Source organism: Chenopodium quinoa, unplaced genomic scaffold, assembly GCF_001683475.1.
Source record: "Chenopodium quinoa cultivar QQ74 unplaced genomic scaffold, ASM168347v1, whole genome shotgun sequence".
Taxonomy (NCBI): Eukaryota; Viridiplantae; Streptophyta; class Magnoliopsida; order Caryophyllales; family Amaranthaceae; genus Chenopodium; species Chenopodium quinoa.
Window position 1 is genome coordinate 5,261,704 of NW_018742914.1, and position 21,498 is coordinate 5,283,201.

At 33.4% G+C, this 21,498-nt stretch overlaps 2 protein-coding genes across 2 annotated transcripts; both read left to right on the plus strand.

The window, feature by feature from the left end:
• Positions 1–5,911: 5,911 nt before the first annotated feature.
• LOC110727974 (glutathione gamma-glutamylcysteinyltransferase 1-like) lies at positions 5,912–13,135 on the plus strand. Its single transcript, XM_021907570.1, has 8 exons — positions 5,912–6,078; positions 6,520–6,676; positions 7,739–7,977; positions 8,620–8,783; positions 10,129–10,180; positions 11,108–11,335; positions 11,423–11,926; positions 12,806–13,135. Exons 1-8 carry the CDS (start codon positions 6,004–6,006, stop codon positions 12,890–12,892), a joined length of 1,506 nt encoding a protein of 501 aa, XP_021763262.1. The 5' UTR covers positions 5,912–6,003; the 3' UTR covers positions 12,893–13,135.
• A 1,358-nt stretch (positions 13,136–14,493) lies between these two features.
• LOC110727975 (glutathione gamma-glutamylcysteinyltransferase 3-like) lies at positions 14,494–20,514 on the plus strand. The gene is made up of 8 exons (XM_021907571.1): positions 14,494–14,676; positions 16,351–16,507; positions 17,036–17,274; positions 17,638–17,801; positions 18,692–18,743; positions 19,097–19,324; positions 19,439–19,948; positions 20,087–20,514. Exons 1-8 carry the CDS (start codon positions 14,599–14,601, stop codon positions 20,147–20,149), a joined length of 1,491 nt encoding a protein of 496 aa, XP_021763263.1. The 5' UTR covers positions 14,494–14,598; the 3' UTR covers positions 20,150–20,514.
• The last annotated feature ends 984 nt before the right edge of the window (positions 20,515–21,498 follow it).

Below are 21,498 nucleotides of genomic sequence, written 5' to 3' on the forward strand. Positions count from 1 at the left end.
TTATTGACTTGAACTGAACCCGACTTGAACCCGAGAATGACCTGACTTGGAAATTACCCAACTTGATTATAACTCGCAAACTATTGACTTGAACCCGACTCAAACCCGTGAATGACCCGACCTGATTATAACCCGCAAATTATTGACTTGAACCAAACCCGACTCGAACCCGAGAATGACCCTAAACCATTTTAACCCGAAGTAAACCCGACCTATTATACACCTAAGCTGAATGTAAGTCGACCTGTTATTAACCCGACCCAAACCCGATATAATGTATGACCCGACGTGACCTGACTCAAGCATGACCTAACCCGAACCCGACACGCGTAGGTTACAACATTAACCTGAATTGACCCGACCCGAGTTGTCCCGACTCACATTTATCCGACCCAAACCCGACATGTTTACCCGAATTGACAACTCTAGCTGTTGTACTAATTTAACCTTATAGATTTTTATTTAATTAAATATTAATGAAAGTTATAAAAATAATCGCATCATTAAATTTTATATTAATATTACGGAGTAGTATTTAACAATATATAGTCAAGTTAACAAATAAATGGTGAAAAAAAGTCAAACATGTTGATTATTCTAAATAGAGTGAGTATAACTTTATAGAGAGTATCTTAAGAAAATCATAATCAAGTGGTGTTTTATTTGATTTATCTTGATAACTATGTTTGAAATATCAAATTTTTAGATTGAATTTAAAATAACATAGATACAAGTATACTTCTGTACGAGTAATTTTCTTTTTTTAGAGCCACAATGGCAAATAATGAGAATCGAGGGTACCTTAAAATCGGAGGAGAAGCTCTAACTATTTCCATATGAGTAATAGCTAGTTTGTTTTTTGTTTTTATTATTTATTTATTTTTTATTTATGATTTATTTTTTATAATAACATAGATACAAGTACTTTCTTTGTTTATTTTGGGCCACAACATTTGATATTATGCAGCAAATTTGGAAATTAAAACGTTACAATTAAAAATTACTTGGATAGGGTTTAAATTACTACTGGTAGTTAACAAATACAGTACATAATTTTTTCTTTTCTTTTCTTTTCTTTTTTTTGTTGTTTTTTTTTTAAAAATGTAACAATTGATAGTTTACATAAGAAGTAAAAATAAATATTTTAATACAAAATATGTAAGGTTGGGGTGAGATGTTGATTTGAGTTGATGATTTGACCTAAATTTTGGAGGTTATTGGGAAAAGGGAAAGGAAGATGAGATGGGAGGGGATTGTCCGAAGGTTTTTTGGTTAGTCTCATCAATGAGGTAAGGAAATTTTTCTTTTTAGTTTGTGTAGTTTGGGACCTTTGGAAGGAATTTTAAGGATCAGAGAAAGATAGAAATATGCTAGAATTATCATAAATTGGGTCCGGCTTTATCATAATTTCGCATGTCCAAATCCGCAAAAAGTAGCAGGCTTTTTCATGTCGGGTTCAGACTTTTTAACTAAAATTGCGTTTTTAGGCTTGTTCATATCCGCCCTATTTTCAGGCCGGATTGGGCCAGGCCTATGTTACTTACCTCTAAAATATGCATCAATGTGGGAAGAATAAAAAATGAGGGTTTGTTCTTATACGTTTATTTTCAGTTAAGTTCAGCTCCTAATATCCTTCTGTTATCAAGTATTCATTTCAGTTTAGTTCAGTTTAGTTCAGTTCAGCTCAGCTCAGTTCAGTTCAGTTCAGTTTAGCCGAGTTCAGCCAATGAGAACGGGCCCTGAAAGACTATTTTCAGAGTATGTGATTAACAGCTTATTAAGTGAGTAATAAAGATAGATTGACGAGTTTATGTTAACATTTCATCTGATCTTATGAATTACGAAGTAAAAAAAAAATAAAAAAATAAAAAAATCAAAGTTAAAATTACTCATAAGTAAAAAGAGGAGGTGAAAAGTAAAAATTAAAAGTTACTTGATCTAACCAAAATGTGTTTGGTAAGACCATTAATATTGGTTGAATGCAAGATATGAAATCAAATTTAATCTACATTTCTTTTGTTGCTTGCTACTCTCTTCTACATAATCTAGCACTCCAAAATTCAACGTCTTTTGTGTGTTCAAATGGTAATCATTAGGTTAACCTTAATTACTGTTAGATATATATAATCAACATATTATTTGAGACTGTGGTTGATTCTAGCTAAGTGGAGCTGAGTTTTAATTATGATTACATCGCATGGCTTTTGACTAGAATAATCAGTGTACTCTTGAAGAAGTTTTGTTTTTTACATATATTTAATGGTCCCTCATTCTTCTTAGGGACGATCTTACTCCTTAAGTTAATTTTAAATTCGGTTCACCTAATCCAATTGCAGAATTACTCCCTATTATTTCCTTTATTTTTTTATTTATCTATTCATTTTCCTTAACAAATTTCTCTTAGGGTCTGTTCTGATTTACTGAACTGATTGGAACTAAATTGAATATTTATGAGAGAAGAAAATTAGGAACTGAACTGAACTGAACTGGATGGAGCTGAGCTGAGCTGAGCTAAACTAAACTGAACTGAAAATAAGCTGAAGAGAACATGCCCTAAATTAAAACTCCCGACCTTGTCCCCCTTTGAACGAGTATGCGAGACAACAAAATTCAAAACAACAAAAAGAAACAAAAGGAGTTTTCTAGGAAGTGGGCATCAATGTATCATCAGTATGCAAGTAGCATTTACCTTGTTGCAATGAGGAAAAACAAGGTAAAGTAAGAAACTAATACACAGGCCTAAGCTAGCTAATCTAAGCATGGCCATTGATGCAAGCATAGTTATTGCTCCTAGTTACTTCTTGTCTCCTCAATTCCTCCTTTTAGAGCTCTTATCAAGTTACCAAGAAACTAGTTACTGGATTTATCTGTAATAAACTTAGGGTACGTAGTTACATGTCTTGTGCATTATTAACCACTGCACATTTCACGCATGCATGATGTATACATTAGTTGCCATTACCTTGTCCTTTTTTTTTTAAGCTCTTTCTTTGGGTTTTTGGTAACAAATAACTAAAGTGAATTGCCCACAAAAAAATAAATAATTAAAGGATAGTATATAATTGGATAACTCTTGGTTAAAAAATTTAAGACTTTAATTCCATTACGGAGTACTATTTTATTATTTGTTGATGGTCATATACTCGTATTTGACAACTCCTTCGCCTCTTAATGATTGATCCATATTTTTATTTTTTTGAGCAGTTGTTTACATACTTAAAAAAAACTACATATCCGATTAATATAAAATTTTAATAAAGTAAAACTTTGAAGTGGCCTAAGTAAGTTTATTATTAGGAGCATGCATAATTGTTGCCATGTGTTTTAACCTACTTTAAACATTAATTGATCTGATCTACTAGTAATTCAAGTCCTTCCTTTGTGAGTAGTGCGTTTGAATTGTGAAATTTGTGAAGGGTAATCGCTTTACATGATGGAACTCATGGAAGTCCCATATTATAGGCTTACATCTAAATTTTATTCCTATACGTCACCAATTCCAATTTATAACAACATCATAACTGACTTGAGTGACTTCATGACATAATTCTCACGTATTAAATTCAAGCATCTTCTTTATTATGATTTAGTACAAATTAAATTGCTTTCAAATCAGACAATTAAAAATGACAAAACTTGAAGAGATATATGCTTATTAGTTAACTCGAGTCGAGTTGACTTGTGACATAATTGTACGTAGTCTACCAAAGATTTGTTTTTGATGTGTGTGTTCCAATAATATATTAATTTGACTCTACAAAATATACTTCCTCCATATATTTTTAGTTGACACAGGTCTTTTTATAACATTTGTAAACACACAAGTTCAACTATTCTTAATTTGTAATTATCCTTAATAAGTAAAAATTACTTTGAATAAAAGTTAGTTATGAATATGTGTATTAAAACAATTTTAATAAGATACTTGTATATTTTACCGCCCTAAAAAAATCACAAAAGTAAAAACTTATCAACTACAAAGTACTCCATAAAATAAAACAAAAAGTGTAAGGAAAATTTAACAAAATCATACTAGTACCATACATTTAAAAAGAGAGATGGTACAATTATTTTAAAACAAACTATATTTATAGTATTTACTTTGTTTTTATTTAAGTGTTTTGGTTTGACTTTGGTACTATTTATATACACTGCTTTGACCAATGTTTGTGCTTATGTAAGATAAAATATAAATAATGAGTATTGATAATTAATAATATCATTAATTAAAATTGTACATTAACAAATATATGCAGATCAAATTGGAACACCTAAGGTTAACCATATTGATGAGACAACCTTTTTTTTTAGGATGCCCACCCGGTTCACCAGAGCTTAGCCCCGACTACATCCGGATCCGACTCGGGTAACACACCTGGCTAATGGTGGGTAAGTCTCCCAACAAGAATTTTTACATACGGTGAGGCTCGAACCCAAAACTTCCCTTAAACGACATCAAGTTGCTTACTATTTGAGCCAACTCTCATCGGTGATAAGACAACCTTGTAATAAAAGAAAAAGCAACACCTTTAACCCCAATCACAAAACTTCCATCGCCGTCGGTTTGTCACTCTGTCTACTCTCCTTGAAAGCGACCAACCTACATACACACACAAATAATAAAATTTAAAAAACAAAATAAAAAATATAATGCTAAATAAAATTATAATAAATGTGTAATTCATTAATTGGATATTCACCTGGTTTAAAAAATCTTAACGTACATTTTGGCAAAGATATCTGTTTTTTTTTTTACATCCAAATCTCAACAGCATGTGACTTAGGAATTTCTCATTTTTACATAAAACTTGAAAAAAAATTCCAACCAACCAAACAAGTTTAGTGGGGCCCATTTCTAAAGAATTTATTTATTAAATTATCTATCATTTTATATTATATTTATAGTAGGATTTCTGATTTTATTTTTAACTTTTTGGTGAATGTTGGAAGTAATCGACTAAAGTGGAAAAGAGAATAATGAGGATGTTATGAGTACAGGTTACAGTGTCTACCTTCTGCGGGTAATTTTTGGTTGTTTTTTCTCTTTTTGTTTTTTTACCATATTAATAAAATGGAGTAAAATTTAATTATTTTGTTTTTGTAAAAGTTACTGGATTCATAACTGTTGTTCTGCAAATTAGCTTGGTTTAGTGTTACATGGTTTAGGTGCTATTTTTCTGTGGTGAAGATGTGAGACTTCAATAAATGTTGCTAGTTAGGTATCCTTTGGGAATTAGGATGGATCTTTGCTCACTACTTTTGGCTTGTTGCTTATGGTATACAATGGAGTTTGGGTTGGTATTAAAGGGATTTAAGCAACAAGGTAACAATAATATTGTTGCTACTCTGACAAATTTTTTTTTTAAAAGATAATGAGACGGTTTCACGGAATATGTTTTACATCAGACCAACTGACGTGGTTGGTCATATATATTAAGACGATTAAAGTGATAATGTCGACAATTCGACACCATCAAACTAAAATAAGATTATGGAGTGTTTAGTTAGGAGTTTTTTTCGGAAAAAATAGTTTCTAAAGTAACAAGAGGGGTAACCATTTTAAAAGCTATTAGTGGTAAAACATCTAATAACTAATTGTAAAACACTACGAAGTATTATACAAAACAACTAATTACAAGCAACTAATTACAATCAACTAATAAAAAAAAGTCATACAAACAACCAAATAACTAACAGCTACAAGCTAATTGCCAAACAAGGCCTATATAATAGAAAATATCTAATGCAACCGTTGCATATCTTACATTACCAATCAGTTACCTTTCAACTTAAATTAAAATCCGTACTTATTTTCTCCGAAAATCCTATTGACACAACTATCAAACTATGGTAAGTAACTAAAAGCAAGTAATGTAAGAATGGCTAAAATCTTAAATTGGGGGGAAAAAAAAGTCAGTATTTTTCGAAACAAAAGATTTGGCGGGGATCTTTCTTAAACCCGCATTAAACCCTAACTAGGGAGAGATTTCACAAGCAACAACAATGGCGACGGCTGGATTATATCGTCGTGTTCTTCCATCACCTCCCGCCATTGATTTTGCTTCTACTGAAGGCAAGGTTAGGTTTTTCACTAATTCTGTGCTCCATATTTCATCTTCTAAATTCTTATTTTTAGTTGCAATCACAGTTAAATTGTGTTTGATTTGGCTAAATTGATGCTTGATTTTTATGTAATTCTAAGTTTTTGTCAATTTATTGGGTCATGATCCTGTAATTGAAGCCCTTTATTCCTGAAATTGTAGTCAATGTGTAAGTTTGATTAATTTTTTTGCAAATTTTTGTGCCCTAAATTCAGAAAATCAGAAAGAAATTGTTTACATGTTTTTCTTTAGTGATTTGAAGTGCATAATTAGAAACAAGGGCTTGCCTTTCTCTAAAGTTTTGCTGTTTCGTCGTGTTAGATTACTCGAGTGGATATGATTGTTAGTTTTGAATGTTAATAGGATTTTTGGGCCTTTGTATATTCAGCTTGTCCTTATAATTTATATGGTAATGCAGAAACTTTTCATAGAAGCTGTTCAAGATGGAACAATGGAAGGTTTTTTCAAATTGATTTCTTACTTCCAAACGCAGTCCGAGCCTGCTTATTGTGGATTAGCTAGCCTTTCGATGGTCTTAAATGCGTTGGCTATCGATCCTGGGAGGACTTGGAAAGGTGCAAAACTATTACTAGAATTACATTTTGCATACTTGCTTGAACTTATAGTAGATACATTTTCTACAACCCTCGTTTCCTCTTTGTCTTTGTAGTTGCCTTGCAGTTGATGTTTAATTTAGATTTTAAGGTTTTTGTCATTCGTGGTGAATACAAATATACTGTAGAATTTTGTAAATCTGAAGCATGATTGAAGGCAACATCTTATAAGGGTTCATTAACCCACAAGGGAAATTACAAGGTTAATTTGTTTAAGCATTATATTGTTTGCTGAATGAGGATTATCTGAACATTTCTTAGAATACATTCCTTAAAGTAAGATGAATACATTCCTTAAAGTAAGCTGAACATTTCAAAGTCAGACAGGCAGTAGCTTTATGATATCAGACTATCTTAGAATAAATACATAAGGCTTATCTGAGTAGCATAAATGTGAAATATGGAAATTGGAACTCGGAAGGAGGTCTTAAAATCAGATGTAAATATGGAATGTCTCTAATCAGGCCACATTTGATCTAGGGCTAGTTTTAATAATTTGAATATGGTAATCCTTCACTCTTTGAAGTTCCCATTTATATTCATGATGAATTATATATTCTTGGGTATTATACTATTATGAGAAAATTGTCAAATTCAACTTAAAAAATCAGTGGCCTAGTTTGTATTATTTCAGGATGTCTTGAAATAAATATGTGTCTTGTTATTTAGAACTGGGCACAGTTGTAGAAGCTGAACCAAAGTTATTACTTTACCGCTACATGGTAGTTTGTCTTTAGTTTCTCTATTGTTCTAACTTGTACATATGATTCAGTATTATGTAATGAGGTATGATATTGTTATGAACTCATGTGTCTCCCCTGAATTTTTGATGAACTATTGGATAGAAAGAAAGTGTGCTTCTCATTTCCTTTTAATATAAAATCATATATGAAAAGATAGATTTTCTGTCATAGGTTTCAACATAAGGAATCCATATTTTTCTAAAATTTAATGAAGCTTTGACACTTAAACTTTTCACTTCTTATTAACTTCCAAATCTATTTTTATTTCTTCTTTCTATAGGACCATGGAGATGGTTTGATGAATCAATGCTAGACTGTTGCGAGCCTCTAGAAAAAGTTAAATCTAAAGGGATTCCCTTTGGGAAACTCACTTGTCTGGCTCAGTGTGCTGGTGCAAATGTTCAAGCTTTTCGTACGAGTGAGAGTTCAATTAGTGAGTTTAGAAATTACGTCAAGGCATGCTCCATCTCAGATGAGTGTCATGTCATCTCATCCTACCATAGGGGGATTTTCAAACAGGTATTAATAAAATAATAAACTCAAAGTGTGCTTCTCTACATATTTTGCAATTATTGATGGCTTATTTTTTCTATTGGTGCAGGATTCATATCAAGGAGTTGTTATTTGCTTTTTTCTTTTTTGGTGTGCTTGTGCGTGCGTGTGTGTTTATCTGACTTTATGTCACTTTATGATTATTATAAAACTTTTTATTTAATTGTTGTAGAATGTGTCTTTCAACATTGCATGGCTTTCTAGGGATGATCTTGATAGCCAACTCTTAATCCTCCCCTAAAAGAGAAGAATGCCTATTTACTTATGAAATCTTCTGCAATTTAAACCAATCTGTTAACAAACTGATCATCACAAATAAAAAATAAAAATAAAAGAAGCATAAGAAGCTAAGTAAAAACCAAGTATTTAAAATTAGCTCAGTGGCATAATTGCATAAACAGTAAGAATTATGGCCTCTAATTTTTCTTACCAATTTTCAGTTTTTTTACTTACTGACTTTGTTCATGTCACTATGTCAGCATAGCGATGAAGTAGGATTTTTTTTATTTCTCTTTATATAAGAATATATGATATGACTTGTACAGATTTATGTGTTCTTTTTTCTCTAATGTATAAATTGTAATTGATCATACTACTCAACAATCTCAGACTGGAACTGGTCACTTCTCTCCTATTGGTGGTTATAATGGTGGAAGGGACATGGCACTGATTCTGGATGTTGCACGTTTTAAGTACCCCCCTCACTGGGTCCCTTTATCTCTTCTTTGGGAAGCCATGGATACGGTTGTTGAAGCAAGTGGCCAACGCAGAGGGTAGGAATTTGTCTGTACTTCCCTCCTTCCCCACAATCTACTTGTTTATCAAATACTTTATACCCAACTCTCTGTCCCCTCTCAAAATATGATTCAATATAAATCATTATTTTTGTCACAGTGCTAAAGGCCTAAAGCTTTCAGATTAGATTATCGATTAACAAATTGCATTCTTGTACTCATTCTGCTTTCCACAGATAAGGTACTATTGATTTTGTCTATAGTTTAGGCTCTGTTCTTTTTACCTTCAAAAACTGATTATAGAAGACATTATTCAGATGAGGGCCAATAAAGTTTATATAAATTCTAAAAAGGGCTGCCAAAGTCCAAATAAGTCCAGATTAGTTAAGATGAGTTCCAATAAGTTCAAATAACTTCAATTTGAGTAAATTTGAGGCGAAAAGAACACACTCTTAGTTGTATACTCATGCAGAAAGATAAAGGATTTGACACAAGTAAGAAAGAAACGAATATATTAAGAAAATAGAATATAGTGGAAATAGCCTACAAAGGTGAACAATATGTGCACTAGGTTGTTTTTTTAGAATGAATCATATACATTGAGACTGATCAATGTATGACATTCTACAATTCGATCCATTAATGTATTTTTAAGGGGTCTCATAATATATTCTTAGTAACTATATAGGAGGAGACTTTAAGGTTGTTGATCTCTCTTCAATATAGACATAGTTATTGTTAAAAAGCCACTACTAAAATAAAAATAGGCTTATGAAATTAAAGCAGCAAATATAATGTTGCTGGTTTTGTATTGCTAGTGTCTAATTTTGATGTTGTAGCAGATGCAAAGGACTGACGAAGAACAACAAAGAAGACGCACAATACACACAGATTTATGTGGTTCACTAAAAATGTGTTAGCTTTGAGCACATGCAGAGTCTGTTTTTATTGATCTTAAGGAAATACAACATATATGAGTAGGCTTGGTTAATGACCTAGGAAATAAGACTCCTTATGCTGGGTAGTTTTAAGGGGCAAACCAATTTAAGGTTATTCTAATACTTGATTTGGGAAAGAAAGCTAGAGATAGTTGACTGGAAATGCACTGCCTGTTGTTCACGTTGGATTTCCTACTGAAATTTTGTTGGTAGTTGATACATTGTCATCCTCCATATCAAATCCTTCTCTAATGTGACATGTATCTTAATCATTTGATATGGAGGATGATAATGTTTTATCTACCAACAGTCATTTTTCAACAGGATTTTTTTTTTTTTTTTGTTAAAATATAATTATCAAGATGTAATTTGGCGCATTTGTCTTTTTTCATCCCCTAACCCTTGAGTAACCTTTTCTTCTTACTATTGAAGTGTTTGTTTTCCAGGTATGTACTCGTATCAAGACAACAGCATGAGCCAGGACTTCTTTATACCTTGGTATGATATGCTGGCTGCATATACTATGAACCATGGGTTTTGACTTCGTGATGCCTGTATTCACATCAGTGAGTATTTCTTGTGAAAGATGATTTATAGGAAAACTCTCTTTCCTAGAATTATGTTGAAAATTGTCTTCTGATATTATGCGTATGATGGTCTAAGCTAACAATATTATGCACTAGGATATAACAAATTAGCTCTGTGCTAATAAATCTTTTGCACCCTTTGTCCTTGTATATAGTGAAGATAAGGAACTCTTTCAGCATGAGATTGTTAGGTTCTGTATAGAGACAATTGACCAGATATACCTATAGTGAAGTGGGGTTTGTAGACCACGTGTGGTATTTTTTTTAGTTGCCTGATAGTTAATGGCTAAATGCTGTTTAATGTTAAATGCCCCTTTGTCTTTCCATGTCTGATCTGCTGAATGATAATTTGTTTCAGATTATTACACTTTTTAGCACTAATTTCATGTCTTGTTCTTAGACAACACCACACATTACTGATATATTAACTTTACAATATACAAGAGTTTTAGAGGACATCTGACTAAGAAAGCACTGGAGAATTCCTTTATGGTGTCTAGTATTACAAGTTTAAATGTGATCTTCTTACAAGCTTATTAGACATTACATTCATGCCCTCTTAAACAACCACTTCGATAAAAAGCTTTGTGACATTGTTGCTTAATTCATTAACCTGCTCGTAAATTGTGCTGTGAAACGTGTAAAAAGTAACAACACTAGTTATTGATACCTCTTCCTAGAACTCTAGATAGCATGAAATATAGTTTTTTTGTACAGATTTTGTTTATCACAAAAATATTCCAGATGTGGTAAACACAATGTGACACTGCATAGAATTTAATTCTTTTACCATATCATTTGCCAATATAGAAATTTTACTCAGATTATCTCTTTGTAGAGCTGTAAGCATGAAAACAGAGCTAGTATAGCGAAGTACTTAATGGAGGATGTACCTCTTCTTTTAAAGTTAGAGAATGTGAAGGACATAGAGAGTGCCATCTCTGCTGTTTGCATGTCTTTACCTTCAAACTTTAGGGACTTTATTAAGTGGGTAGCTGAAGTTCGAAGGCATGAAGATGGTGGTCAAAGTCTAAGCCAGGAGGAAATGAAAAGGCATTTGCTAAAGGTTTGTACTTTGTAGCTGCAGCATTAAAATGTAATTTACATCCCATTTCATATTGCATTACTGCAGACCTGAAAATTCGTTTTGCAGGAAGAGCTACTCAAACAAGTTCACGATACTGGTCTATATAAGCAAGTGACTAAATTTCTAGCCTCACTATTTATGTGTTCCAGAAAAAGTGACATGTTGGGTCATGAGCACAGTTTATCTGATGTTGCAGCGGCTGTTTGTTGCGAGGGAGCAGAGCTTTTAACTGGTCAGCCTGGATCTTCTGGTGGATTTTGTTGTGAGAAAACATGTGTGAAACAGATAAGGGGTGATGGTGGCAAGCCTGTGACTCTTGTCTCAGGAACAGTAAAGGATGGTGCAAGCAAGCAAGGATTGCAAATTTTGGTCCCTGTAACTCAACAACAATCCAATTGCTGCTCTGACCCAAACTGTTCTGGAATGCACCCTGCTGGAAATGATGTTCTAACTGTACTTTTGCTTGCACTGCCAATGCAAACATGGTCTGGTATCAAGGATAAAATGCTTGTCCAAGATTTGACAAGGCTGGTTTCTACTGAACATCTTCCCACTTTACTCAAGGAGGAGGTAAGAAATATAATCTTTTAATTCTACTACTTTTCTTAATGATGAGTCATGTGAGCAACCATTTGATTCACCAATCACCACTATTCATTGGAGTGCTGGTATTATATGTGTCTTCTCATACTATGAAGGTCAACATCGAAGTGTTATCCTAGGCTCTTAGCAAATTTCTAACTTCATGGTTTTATGGTCGGTCTCACATAGTCTGGAGACACATCTCCAAATCTGTTTATCCAGCAATCGCACATGAGCTGGGGACATCCTATATAAATGCGAATGTCTCCAAACCCATAACCTTAATTTTTGTGCAATTCCATGCCAACGCTGTTTAACTTTGCAAATTTGATATTACCCATTCGGAGTATATTTTCTTATATTTAAACAATATCGGCTATACTACATGTCTATGTTTTGTGCTGTTCTTGTAGAAGAGCTGTACTTAAGACTTACTTGAGGTATCTGATGATGCAAGATTGCATCCCTGTATGTACAATGAAATTTATAGCTACTTCGATTTGTTTTAATATCACCCCTAGGTTTCAAAAAATTGCGCAACATCTGATTTTATGGTGAAAACTTGGTCAATTGTGACTGCAGTATTTTATAGTAAAAACTACAGAGTATAAATTAATGACAATCTTATGAACACATTTTTCTGATTATTGCATCAATGACACCTTTACATTTTTACTCCATACATTATGTATTCCTTTAGTGGTCAAAATTAACGAGTTTTAACAGAATTCTAATAGCCTATTATTTTGAAATGAAGGTAAATTCATGAAAAAGACCAGTTACCCTTTTTATCTGTTCCTTGCAAGTTTGCAAGTATAATTGCTTCAGTTAATAAAAGAATCTCATCCTTGCTATCTGGTATGTTAGGTATTGCACTTGCGACATCAGCTAATTCTTCTCAAGCAATGTCAAGATAATGAGGTGGATGGCCAACTTAGTGTATCTACCGTGTAATGTATATTCTTCTCTAACATCTCACATTTACTTTGGAAAACAAACCACGTCTACAAATTGATTGAACTTGGGAATAGCTATTTATTCATCTGACTCTTAAAGTTAGGTGGTCTCTATGGGTTGAAATCCCTTTCATAATGATCATTATATGAGATTAAGCACAGGTAGCTGAAAAGTCATAGTGCTGATTGAAACTTTGTAAAGTACTTTGTGTTGATTAATGAGAAAGAGATGATATTTGAAAGGCCATGCACATTGTTGTTTTATTTTCAGTGAAATGGGTTCACACCTGCAGTAACTCGCTGTATCATAGAATCTGCTATACCTGTTACTGGGTGTGGTGGTGTATAGCATCAAAGAGAGCAACAAAACTTTTACTTTTTGATGCTTTGAAACGAGGAGAGTAATATTGATTTGCTGCCTTTGTCTCTTTGTTATTTTTTCCTTTACAGTGCTAATGCTGTAAAGCTCTGCACAATAATTAGTAGGATGCAAAAACTACTTATCAGTAAGCAGGTACTAATTGTAACAAGACGCGCATATCTGAGTTGAATTTGTGTGCTGAGACTATTAACTGACTAAACTTCTTCATCAAAACCCTCATGCTGATTGCCAAAACCAACTAGATACATTCCCATAAAGCATTTCCAGGGGTCCTATGACAAATATGACAAGCAGGAAGATTTCATGTATGATGAATCCAATCATGCCACAAAGTAAGGCAAGCTTTCTGATGAACATATATAGACGCATTTTCGCAACTGCTTGTCTAATACTACTTGGGATTATACAATTTGTTCAACACCTAAACTACCTTTCAAATTTCAATGTTCCTGCCTCTTAGTTGGTCTTGTATGGACCCGGTCTACAATATATTATTGTAGACTCAAAGTTTGACACTTTCAAATAATATAATCACATTCTGGATGATATAATCACATTTTTAGATGATATAGTTATCTTTTTTGTGAGTCATATTTTAAATTATAAAATCTCGTAGTAAATCATTTAATGAAATTATATAATTATCTTTAGGATGATAAAATTTAAAAATCATCTTTTGACTGATGTAATTTACTATGATACCTTTTATAATGATAAATTCACTTTTTGAGTGATACATTTACATAACAGTTTCAGGATAATATAATCACTTTTGTGGTAATATAATCACATTCGTATGGTATAATAGAAGATTGGGTCTACAATAAGTTATTGTAGACCGGGTCTATTCTAGTCTTTACCCCTGCCTCTTGCTTTGAAAGTTTGAATCCTACTGTCTACTGTATTCATACATCTACGGATTTATTATTTAGGGCCTAATCTCACACACTGAACTTAACTGAACTGAATAGAAGAAAATTGAGAGCTGAACATAACTGAAATGAACTGAACTGAACTGATAGGGATTTCACCTTATACCTTAAAGTCACGAGTTTTGATCCAACAAGATTATTCTTCATACTTTCAAACTTACGAATACACAATATGAATATTATTTTTTCCGCCAAAAAATAAAAAAAAAACACATGTTTTTTGTTTTTAATTATTTTCCATGGTGCAAGTGGAGCCAAGTCTACAAGTCCGCTTATAAAAAAGCATTTACCAGAAAGTCAAGATCGTACATATTCCTTCTCTTTTTTCATCTTCGGTTTGAATTAATAGTATTCGATCGACTGCGACACTTTTATCTGGCTAAAACAACAATGGCAGCAGTGGCTGGACTCTACAGAAGGGCGCTTCCTTCGCCACCTTGTATTGAATTTGCTTCTAAGGATGGCAAGGTTTGATTTTCTCTCTCCTTCATTTTCATCACTAATTCTGCAATCCGTTTCTGATTTGCGGGTTTTCCATAATCCCGATACATGCTTTGATCATCAATATCTTTAATTATATAAAATGAGGGTTGAGCTACCTCAGAACTCATCAAATTTGTTCTTTTTTTTAATTAATAATAAAAGTTATTAAAAAAAAATGTGAAAATGATGGGGAGTAATTTTCTACTTTGTATTAATATTACAGTATTATGATTATCACTGCTTATTACTGTTAGTGTCATCATAATATTCATTACTCCACCATCATTAAAAAATTATACTTGAATTGGCAATTGGTCTTGTTACCATGTCACCATGAATCCATGACCTGATACTTGCTAATTTGAGCTTGTTTTTGTTGAAGTTAACTTAAATTTGATGTTTTTGGTTTAATTTAACTTGTTTTTGTTGAACTAAACTTAATTTTATGATACTTAACTTATTTATGCTAAAACTTATCTAGATTAGTAGAGGAGAACAAAGCCTTGGTGAATTTTCAACAAGGGTACTAACAAATCGAGTCTTAATATATGAATGTTATTTATTTACAATACAATCCGGGTTGCTTTGAATGAGATGTGCTTTGTTGGGCAAATTTGGTCTCTAAATTCTTGTGACTATGGAATTCTTGATTAAAGAATAAATAGGCCTTGGTTATTGTGGTAGCCTTGGCCATTAAGATTGGCTTGACTTTCATAATTAACTTGCCCAATTTGAGCTTGAAAGTTCCTGTGTTATGGAAAGTTGCATGATTCCGGGTGTTTCCTAAGAAACTCCCTTGGTTTTGCGAATCCCCATACTTTTGAGGATGATTTATTTTATGACCGAGGTGGGGGTGGTGTCTCCTACCCTGATATAGAGTGTTGGAATAAAGGTCATGATGTCTATTGTTAAAGCTTTTACATGGTTCATGGATCTAGGAGGGACATTTTCTAACAATTAGCATTGAGAAGAGGGGATGATAATATGCATAACACATATCACAATAGACATTACCAACATTATCTTTAGATATGCTATTAACATTAGATACATTATGCTTGGACATCTTTGATGTTGATTTAAGCAAATCAATGATGAAGATGAATGATTATGTGGTGGAGGAAGCGTACTTGACTTTATTGAGTCATCCCATGGCTTCTAGAATCTACTACTTCCATTCATATAGGTGTAACTTAAGGAGCACAATATTGGAGGGAGCATTCACAAATAATGGCGCCTACAAGTACAAAGTTTAAAAAGGGGTTCATGGCATCTTGAGCAATGCCATGATTGCCTTAATAGATGTGCAACCTACCCTAAGTGCCTTGTTTATCAATGGTGGAAGAAATTAAAATTTTACTAGAGAAAAGCTGAATTACTAATGAAGCATTTGATTATATGGTTCAAAACTAGTAATTTTATTTTATTATTTTATTTTTGCTAGTCAATTGTGTGTTTTATATATCTGAATCTGTGAGATGCTGTATGAGTCTGACATATTTCATTTGATTATGGGGTTCACTAGTCATTGTAGTGACTAGTGACAGTTAAGATTTAAGTGCAATGTACAGCAAAGTCATGGTTGTCTTTATCTGGAATTTCTTATGCTGCTTTTATAAGAAATTTGGTATATCTTTCATCAGTAGTTCAAATTTGCAGCAACTCTTTTCTGAAGCTCTCCTGGAAGGATATATGGAAGGCTTTTTCAAGTTGGTTTCATACTACAAGACTCAATCCGAACCTGCATACTGTGGGTTGGCTACCCTTGCTGTGGTCTTAAATGCCCTTGCAATTGACCCTGGAAGAAAGTGGAAAGGTGACCTTTGTATTCCAGAAGTGAAATTATGAAAGACCGAATGCTTAAATGTTGTTTAATGCTCTTTCTACTTGAACTACTTCAATACACTCCATTGAAAGAAATATAGTTACTTGGTGCTAATTTGCTCAAGACTCTTGACCTTTGACATGATCAATTTACTGCTAGTGATGCTAAGGGCATTTGAAAATAACCTACGCTCACTGGTTGTTTCATTTTTTTTTTATTTTTTTTTTTTTTGTCGTCTCACAAGGTATTTTGGAATGTAACCCACAAAGCAAAGGATGCTATTGGTTTATTGGCAACCTTTATTATTTTAAAGAAATATGAAATGATACGGCTGTTATGTCAGTGGTTATGCATTGCTGCTTTGTGAAATTTTCTTTCCACGTCACATTTTTTGTAACTATTTGTTGATGTTCTTGTCATATCTGATAATTTACTGAAGTTTATAAGATGATATGTATTTCCTGCTTTGTATAATTACTATAAACCAAATCATGTGGGTACATATTAAACTATTAATAGGTCCATGGAGATGGTTTGATGATTCTATGTTGGACTGCTGTGAGCCCCTTGAGAAGGTTAAGGTCAGCGGGATCTCATTTAACAAAGTTGCATGCTTGGCTCATTGTAATGGAGCAGAAGTTGACACATATCATACAAATGAAAGTACCCTGGACAACTTCCGAAACTATGTAATCTCATGTACTTCCTCAGAAAATTGTCACATGATCGTCTCATACCACAGATCATTTCTGAAGCAGGTACTCAATCCGTACTGTCTCTATTACACATTTTGATGCACATGTAGTTGACATTACTTTGGACCCACCTTTTTTTTTATTTACTGATTTTATGCACCCAAGAGCATGCTTGAGTCATGGCTTTCTTTTGTATGCTCCAATTTCTTGTGTGCATAATATATTTTGTGAAGCACCATTTGTCGAGTGTAGTAGGGTATTGGAATTATGATGGATCAGATTGTTGCTAAGGTAGGTTTGTGCCTGGAGTAAGAAAACTAAGAATATTCAGTTGTTTTGCCATCTTTGTACAGTTTAATTGTGATTTCATCTGAACCTGTTGAAAAAAAATAATAATAATAACAATTCATACTTTTCTTTTGGCAGACAGGAGGTGGTCATTTTTCTCCAATTGGTGGTTACCATGCTGGAAAGGATATGGTTCTTATTTTGGATGTTGCTCGATTCAAGTATCCTCCTCACTGGGTACCCCTCACACTTCTATGGGATGCCATGAACACGGTTGATAAAGATACTGGATTTTACAGGGGGTATGTGCAATGCCTGCTCTTTAAGTTTTTTAATGGCTTAAATGCAGGAATCTATATATAGAGGGATTGGGGAGAGAAAATTTTATCAGAAAACTGTTGAGTGAATTCACTTTGTTTTAGCTCTAGTTGGTACTCTTGGTAAGTTGGTAGTGGCCAGCAATTGAAGATCTGGGATTTTATACCCAATATGATATTAACTGCGTTAAATTGCAACCAAATATATACCCTCTCCTAAATATTCTTCTTCTTCAATTCACTATATTTATTGCTCTAATATATTACACTTGCATACATCAGTGTTGTTGGATATTATTTATTCAAATACATACTGTACCAGTGGGCTGTTTCTGTAAGTAGTCCTCTTGCTGTAATTGTCTATTGCTAATTTTTTCACAAACCAATCCTCATCCTACTGATGAGTTGACATAGGACTTATGCTTATGTTCTCAGAATCTTGATTATGCTTGAAATGAAAAGGCGTAGCTCATTACTGGTCATACACAATGTCCTTTGTAAGAGGTTTTCTTTAGGCGGAATGTTTCTCGTTTGGTCAATAGCAAGGTTTTAGCTGTCATACCCATGTTCATTATCTATGGATGGAAGTTTCTAACTGGATGTATTAAATTTGTTTGATTTGATTAGATCACCCTTTGAATACTTAGTCTTTGGGGGTTTTTCTTTCCCTTTTCTTCCCAGATTATTGATTGTACCATGTTTTAACCCTCAAACTCTGCCTTCTTAATTACCCACCCTGTCCCTCATTCCATGCCAAGTATAAGCAAAAAGAGTAAAAGAGTGGATATCTTCAATGTTTATCACTATAGAAATATAATTAATTCATCTTGATTTCAAAGGCTTGAAACCTTATGAATATTATATTATTGTTTCAGGTTTATGCTTCTAACAAGGTTTCAGGCATCATCATCAATCCTATATACTCTGGTATATATTTTTTTAATCTTGTCTCTATAATCTATCTCCCTTAATATTTCATGAATCTCTTACAACTTTCTTGTTTGTTAAACTACAAACTATGGATATTGTGCAAAATTTGTGTAGTTAGCTCAACAGAAACTCTAATTCACTGTCCATCACACATTCACACTAGGTATAATTGTTTAATTTTTCTGCTCAGGCTCAAGCCAATGAATATAGTATATTGAAAATCATCATAGCTTCTCTAACAGTCTAAAGTCACTGTTATCCTTATGTTGTGACTTTAGTCTATTGTATTTTGTGGTGCTCTGCTGGCCTATTGTAGCATTGGAGGAGCTGAACATCTCAATTTGTTGCAGAGTTGTCGTCATGATGGCTGGGACACTATTGCTAAGTACTTGAGTAAAAAACTTCAACAACTCCTATCTTCTGAAGAAATTCACAATATTCAGGATATATTATCTGTTATTCTGGCATCAGCTCCTGCTGATCTGAGTAATTTCATCAATTGGGTTGCTGAAGTTCGAAAACAGGAGAATGGGAGTAATCTTGTGAGTGAAGAGGAACAGGGAAGGTTGGTTACCAAGGTTGGATAATTTCTCTTACCTTTTCCCTTGCTCACTCCTCTGTAGTTTTGTGCTTTTCCCTTACATTCTTCCTTAATTTTAAAAATTGTTTTTATATATTTATTTTCGTTCCAGGAAGAGGTGTTGCAGCAAGTGCGAGAGACTGAGCTCTTCAAACACCTAACCAGATGGTTTTTATCTGGATCATCTTGCATGCCCAAAGCTATTCTGGATGGTACAGATTCACTAGAAAAAATTGCTTCTGAAGTATGTTGTCAAGGTGCTCAACTGTTTTGCGGCAAGGTTGGTTCTTGCGGTGCAATAAGCTCTAAAACAACACAATTAAGATCCTCTGACTGTGACAATGCTAAGTCTGTCACGGTAGTATCTGCCAATGTTGTTGTGGAAGATTCAGTGTGTGGAGCAGAAATACTGGTCCCAAGCTGCCAAAAGAGCCCTGGTAATCCTTGTGAATGTGGTTTGAATACTTCTGATAGGGAACATCCATCGGTGGTTGATGGTCTAACTGTACTACTATTGGCCTTGCCTCCTGATACATGGTCTTGTCTTAAAGATGCAAAGCTCCTAAAAGAATTTTGTGGTATAATATCCCCCAAAAATCTTCCCGACTTACTCAAACAGGAGGTAACTACGATCTTGCAAGATGGCTGCTTTATATTTTCCTTTAAAAATTTTCAGTAATTGGAACTTCTGATTTCTTAAGGTTTCAGGTTCATTTTTAAGCAGTATCAACAGTGTTTATGTGATTGTGATTTGTTGCAGATACTGCATTTGCGAAAGCAGCTGTATTTCCTTGTGACTGATGTCTGCTGTTCTTCGACGTGATATGATGAGTTTTGGGGATTTCATAAACTTGGCATCTAAGTCGGCAATTAGCATGATAGAAACTGAGAGTTGATGAAGTTTGCTTTTGGAGATACTGATATCGCTGCACATTAAATCACATGGAGAAGCATCTGTATACATTTTGTGTGAAGTGCAGGACATAATAAGAATTAGAACTTCAGAAGCACTGTTACATCAAGAAGCATACTCTTTGTATACAGATACTCATCTGCTCCAAAATGTATTGAAGTTGCTGGTGCAATGCCCATCTGATTGTCCTGTCAATACCTCGCAATAAATTGAGGTTTTGAAATTGGTGTAGCTGTAAAATGTGGAGGGATATTTTCATCTGATTTTCCTTACAATTCCTCGCAATAAAATAGGGTTTTTCTCTAAACAAATACAAATATTTTGAACTAAAGTATGAAATTTGTTCATTAATACGAGAACACCTATACCCTGGTCCTCGATCATTCGTTTTTCTCCCTTTGATCTTTCTAATGTCTTTAATTATTCTAAGAAAATAACAATGGAAAATTGTCTATTTCCAAATTTTCTTTCGAACATGTAATTGTTATCGTGTTACAAATTAAAACCATAACAATTAACATAATACGAAGTGCGATGATGTAATAAAAGGGGGGGGGGGCAGCTAGTATAGTGATACAATTAAATGGTTTAACAAGCCATCAATGGATATCTTGACTTTAACTGCTTCTTGAATATGCTATTTCAACATTATTTTTGTAACAATTTTTTGTGGAATGTATTTATATTCAATTATTTATAATTGGTAACAAATTCATAATGACATAAATTTTGTAAAACAGGTGCAGTTAGTCAGTTACTCATTAAGAGTATACTCAAAAACTGTTCCAATGATTGGGGAGGTTGAGATTACGAATTTATGGGGCACCCTTCCAGAACAAAAGCCCCCCAACTAGTTATGTTTTTTTTCCCCTTTTACTTACTGTCCATTCATTTGCTGACAAGTGGTTTGATCACTGCCTCATTTTCTGCTACCTCCATTCTAGCATAATTGATACGGAGTATCAAAATATTCAAATTTCACTTGTCAATTTGGTCTTGAATACTAGATTACATATGTGTCAATGCACGAAATGTACCAATTTGCATAAGGAAAAATATTGAAATCTTGTTACTTGATTGAAGATGATTGTTATTTGATTCTTGTTAATTGGTATGTTACTCAAAGTGTAATAAACATAATTGTTTCTTATATGGTATAACGCTACTGTTGATGTGGCACTTTAAAAGTGAAGCGTTAGTGATTTGTTATCCTCGCATAAACCATTAAACCCTACTTTCAATATAGAATAATAAAACTT

Bases quoted from the DNA above. Each gene is read 5' to 3' on its own strand.
- LOC110727974 (XM_021907570.1), top strand. From the start codon at position 6,004: ATGGCGACGGCTGGATTATATCGTCGTGTTCTTCCATCACCTCCCGCC. The intron at 11,336-11,422 runs GTTTGTACTTTG...TTCGTTTTGCAG, and splicing joins TGAAAAGGCATTTGCTAAAG to GAAGAGCTACTCAAACAAGT. The intron at 11,927-12,805 runs GTAAGAAATATA...CTGGTATGTTAG, and splicing joins CCACTTTACTCAAGGAGGAG to GTATTGCACTTGCGACATCA.
- LOC110727975 (XM_021907571.1), top strand. From the start codon at position 14,599: ATGGCAGCAGTGGCTGGACTCTACAGAAGGGCGCTTCCTTCGCCACCT. The intron at 14,677-16,350 runs GTTTGATTTTCT...TCAAATTTGCAG, and splicing joins TTGCTTCTAAGGATGGCAAG to CAACTCTTTTCTGAAGCTCT. The intron at 16,508-17,035 runs GTGACCTTTGTA...AACTATTAATAG, and splicing joins CCCTGGAAGAAAGTGGAAAG to GTCCATGGAGATGGTTTGAT.